Raw genomic sequence first — 4,852 nt, 5'->3', positions numbered from 1 at the left:
ACCCATTTATCAAGACTGAAAAGGAGGGAGTCTGAATACATTCCTCCACCCACTTACACCAAAGTTTACTGAATCCCTGATTCGCCATAAATTGAAGAAGGGCTTCTCTCTTAACATTGTCAAAGGCCTTTGCAAGACCAATTTTAAGACACATAGCCGCCTTTGCAGAGGGGAGATGGAATTTGTGTAGAATGTCATGAGTTAACAAGATATTATCTTGAATTTGCCTACCTCTGATGAAAGCAGATTGGGCAGGGTTAACCAATTTGTCTATCACCAATTTCAATCTCTGCGCAAGAATCTTGGTTATCGTCTTGTAGATGAAGTTGCACAAGGATATAGGTCTGAACTTGGAGGGCGAAGACGCGTCAGGGACCTTAGGAATTAGAGAGATGAAGGTGTTATTGATTTCCTTCAATATCTTTGCTTTCGAAAATAAATTGAGGATCGCATCAGTAAAGTCTTTTTCAACAAGATACCAAAACTTTTGAAAGAAGGAGCCATTAAATCCATCCGGACCAGGCGCTTTGTCTCCATCAGCCATAAACACAGCCTCTCTAACCTCCTCCTTGGTCACCTCACGGGATAAATGATTTGCTTCCTCCAAGGTAAGAATTTTATTAGGCCTGGGGGTCCGGGAATTCTGATCATGGTTCCTGTTTAAGAGCTTATGATAGAAATTGACCAAGATACCAGATATCTCATCAAGATCATAAGAGATGGATTTGTCTTCTCTTTCCATAGCCATAATGTGATTGGAATGATTTCTGGTTCTGACAGCAGCATGAAAGAATCTTGTATTAGAATCACCTTGACACAGCCACTCAATTCTAGATTTTTGTTTGTAAAGCGCCCCTTCCCTCCTAGCGACCGTACAAAATTCATTTCTAGCTTCAATTTCGGCCTCATTGATTCTCTGATCCGCAGGGTTATTTGCAAGTTTGATCTGAATATCTTCCAGTTTGAGGTGAGCTAAAGGAAGCATCACATCAATTCTACCAAAAATGTCCTTGTTCCATGAAGCAAGTTGTCTTTTAACTTCTTTAAGTTTGTGCACTAACCTATACATAGGATTCCCGATGCACTTGGTGGCCCAAGCTCCTAAATCTGTCATTGATAATGAAGATCGCGGCTTGGAACGTTAGGGGTCTCGGGACCCAAATAAAGAGGAAGGATATCAGTAATGTCCTCCTCAAAAATAAAATTCCGCTCATCTGTGTATCTGAAACCAGAGCTCCCAAAGAAAAAATGAATGAGTATATCTCTGATATAAAAGATGGCTGGCTTTCTGTTGACAATTATGAACATGCTGATAATGGTCGTATCTGGATCATTTGGGACCCAAATCTGATTCACTTTCAGTTCCATGAAAGCTCCCCTCAATTCATTCATGGTAAAGTTTCTTTCCTGGAAACTACTTTTTCATTCCTGTTAACTCCTGTGTATGCTCACAACTCTGGTACTAGCAGAAGAGTCTTATGGGAAGATATTAGGCTAATTGCGTCTGGTCATTCCGAAAATTGGATTGTCATAGGGGATTTCAACACTACTAGATTCTCCGATGAACGATTCGGAGGTGCTCCTCCGGTCAGCAAAGATCTTGAGGATTTTAACAATTGTATCGATGATTGCTCCCTAACTGACTTAAAAGCCCTCGGCTCTCAATTCTCCTGGAACAACAAATCCCGATTCAATAACTTAAAGCTCCGAACCCTTGATAGAGCTTTAGTTAATCATGATTGGATTAACTCCTACCCCCTTTCATCTGCAAAATTTCTCCCTCCCAGTCTTTCAGATCATGCCCCAATTGTTGTTAACCTCCAAAACCATCAAAGTTTGGGTGCTAAACCCTTCAGATTTCATAATATGTGGACTGAAGATATCTCCATATTCCCCATTGTTGAGGAAGCCTGGAATAGAAAAGTTGTCGGCAACCCAATGTATCGTTTGACACAGAAACTGAAATTTGTGAAGACTGAAATTAAAAAAATGGAATGCTCAAATTTTTGGTAGAATCGATGTGTTGACCCCTTTCTACCGAAAAGAGCTGGAAGAGATTCAAATGAAAGTTGCTGCTGATCCTGGGAACAACGCTCTAAAAGAAGAAGAACATCAATCTAACGAAATATTCCTCCGTACTGCAAAGTTGGAAGAATCTATGCTTCGCCAGAAATCCCGGATTGATTGGCTAAATCTTGAAGACTCAAACTCTCATTTCTTTCATACTGTGATAAACTCCCGCAGGAATTCAAATACCATTCAGGGTCTTGCAAATGGCAGTGGTGAAATCACAGCAGATCCTGACCAAATCTCAAATATTCTGGTTTCCTATTTCAAAAACATTTTCAATTCTCAGCCTCCCGACCAGATCCTCTCAACCCCTGAGTCAAGCCGCACCATTTCTGCCGCTGTGGCTGAAGAGCTTACGGCTGAGTTCTCCCCTGACGAAATTGAAGCAGTCATAAATATTTCAAAGGAGGACAAAGCCCCTGGGCCTGACAGATTTAATGGTCATTTCTTCAAAAAATTCTGGTATCTTGTTGGAAATGACACCATTGAAGCTATACAAAAAATTTTCAAATCTGGAAAGCTGCTTACTGAACTGAATGCTACATTTATTTCTCTTATTCCCAAATGTTCCGGAGCTTCTTCCCCTGATCAATACAGGCCTATTTCCTTATGCAACTTCATTTATAAGGTGATAACCAAATTGTTGGCCAATCGGTTAAAAAGGAGCATGAATCTGATCATAAGTCCGGCTCAATCCGCATTCATCAAGGGCAGACTTATACAAGATAACATTCTGCTGGCTCATGACCTCTGCCACCGATTCCATTGTAAACGATTCAAAAATGCCATGTGTGTTAAATTGGATCTAAGGAAAGCTTTTGACAACGTCAGGCATGATTCCCTCCTCGATTTCCTGAGAAAGATTGGGTTTAATGAAAAGTGGAGAAACTGGATCAGACAATGCATTTCGACCCCCTGTTTTTCTGTTCTTGTCAACGGTACTCCGAAAGGGTACTTCAAATCTTCAAATGGCCTCAGACAAGGTGACCCTATCTCTCCTCTTTTGTTTAGCATAGTTATGGAAATGTTCTCTGTCATTATTGAAGCCTCAGCTCTCCAAGCCAACAATCCCCCTTCATCCTCTAGAGGCCCTCTTCGCATCTCTCATTTACTGTTTGCTGACGATGTGCTGCTATTCTCGGAAGCCTCCCTATCCGCTGTCTCGGAGATCAACAATTGCCTCTCCGAATTCAAGAAAAGCTCTGGATTGGATGTCAATAGAAGCAAATGTGAAGTTTTTTTTGCTGCAGTGCCCCCCTCCCTGAAAAGAAGAATATGTAATTCGCTCACTATTACTGAAGGCTCCCTTCCAGTAAAATACTTGGGATTGCCCCTTTTCTCCTCTCGGATATCTGCTAAAGAATGCTCCCCTCTGATATCTAAAATCAGGAAAAGAATATCTCTCTGGTCTAACCGATTTCTCTCTAGGGCTGGCAGGATTGAGCTCATCAAGTCTGTCCTTAATTCCTTCCATCTGTTCTGGTCTGCTGCTTCCATTGAAAAAAATTTTAGGGACTTTTTATGGGCTGGCTCTTCTATGCAAAAGAAATATCATTCTATCGCTTGGGAAAATATTTGTCGCCCAAAAGATGAAGGAGGTCTGGGCATCAGAAAACTGGGAGATCTTAATTCTGCAGCTCAGCTCAAGCTACTTTGGCATATCGTTGAGAAAAGAAATACTCCCTGGGTTCAATGGTTCTATTTGAAATATATCCAAAAAAGGAATTTCTGGCAGATGTCCATGCCCTCAAATCCATCCTCGGTGGCTCGAAGTATCCTCAATTCCAGAGAAGATGCAAAAAAGTCCATTTGTTATGCTGTGGGAGCTGGAACAGGCATATATTTTTGGAAGGACCCCTGGCACCCAAATGGTCCAATTGATTCTCAAACTTCTGTGGGAAGGATGATTTACAACATCCCTCGTAATGCGACCATTGAAGACGTTCGGCTGAATGGAACATGGGATACCGCTCTTATCTCCCCCCCGTATAATTTGGGTAGCATCCTTAACTCGGCAATTTATCATCTATCCCCTATTGATAACACTGTTATTCGGAAACCAGAGTCGAATGGTAAATTCTCTATGCGCAGTGCTTGGGAGCAAATTCGTCAAAAAAATGAAAAACCTTGCTGGTTTTGATCCATCTGGTTCCATGGATATATCCCTCGGCATTGTATGATAGCTTCGCAAGCGATTCAAGGTAAACTCAGCACTATTGATCGTCTCCAATTTCTGGGCAGCTCTAGAGATCCTCGGTGCATCTTGTGTAATCAAGATCAAGAATCTCATGATCACTTATTCTTTAACTGTGCATTCTCTTCCTGGATTTGGAGAAACGTTCTTCGGAGGTTCAAGCAGAGAAGAAAACCAGCAAATTCCCTGAGAGCGGAAGAAGAATGGATGCGGTTAAATTTTCAAAGGAAAAATCAGATATCTACTGCCATTAAAGTTGCATTCTCTATTGCGATTTATAGCATTTGGGCTGAAAGAAATTCCATAATATTTAACCAGAAGTTGACTCACAAGCAAATTATTCTGCGAAACATCCTATTTGTTATCCAAAATAGAATATCCTATCTGGTGCTCTATGACTTGAAATCTGAAAGGAACGACGATATCCCTGCCAACCTCGGGATATGTCTGATTCCTCGCCCATGCCTTCAAAAGTTCTGTAGCTGGAACCTCCAAGCCTTCCCTTCCTCAAGCTGAATTCTGATGCTTCGCTCTCCGGGGATTATGGCTCAATTGGAGGTATTGTTCGAAATGAAAAAGGAGAACCGT

The 4,852-nt window shown here is 41.4% G+C and overlaps 1 protein-coding gene across 1 annotated transcript; it reads left to right on the top strand.

The window, feature by feature from the left end:
* The first annotated feature begins 1,119 nt into the window (after positions 1 to 1,119).
* LOC143878958 (uncharacterized) lies at positions 1,120 to 2,013 on the top strand. Its single transcript, XM_077381170.1, has one exon. It carries the CDS (start codon positions 1,120 to 1,122, stop codon positions 2,011 to 2,013), a length of 894 nt encoding a protein of 297 aa, XP_077237285.1.
* Positions 2,014 to 4,852: the final 2,839 nt, after the last annotated feature.

This window comes from Tasmannia lanceolata, unplaced genomic scaffold, assembly GCF_043159265.1.
Source record: "Tasmannia lanceolata isolate RefF3 unplaced genomic scaffold, GAP_Taslan_0.1 ptg000006l, whole genome shotgun sequence".
Classification (NCBI taxonomy): Eukaryota; Viridiplantae; Streptophyta; class Magnoliopsida; order Canellales; family Winteraceae; genus Tasmannia; species Tasmannia lanceolata.
Note: the sequence above shows the minus strand (reverse complement) of the source record. Positions and strands in the feature narration are given on the sequence as shown.

Bases quoted from the DNA above. Each gene is read 5' to 3' on its own strand.
- LOC143878958 (XM_077381170.1), top strand. From the start codon at position 1,120: ATGAAGATCGCGGCTTGGAACGTTAGGGGTCTCGGGACCCAAATAAAG.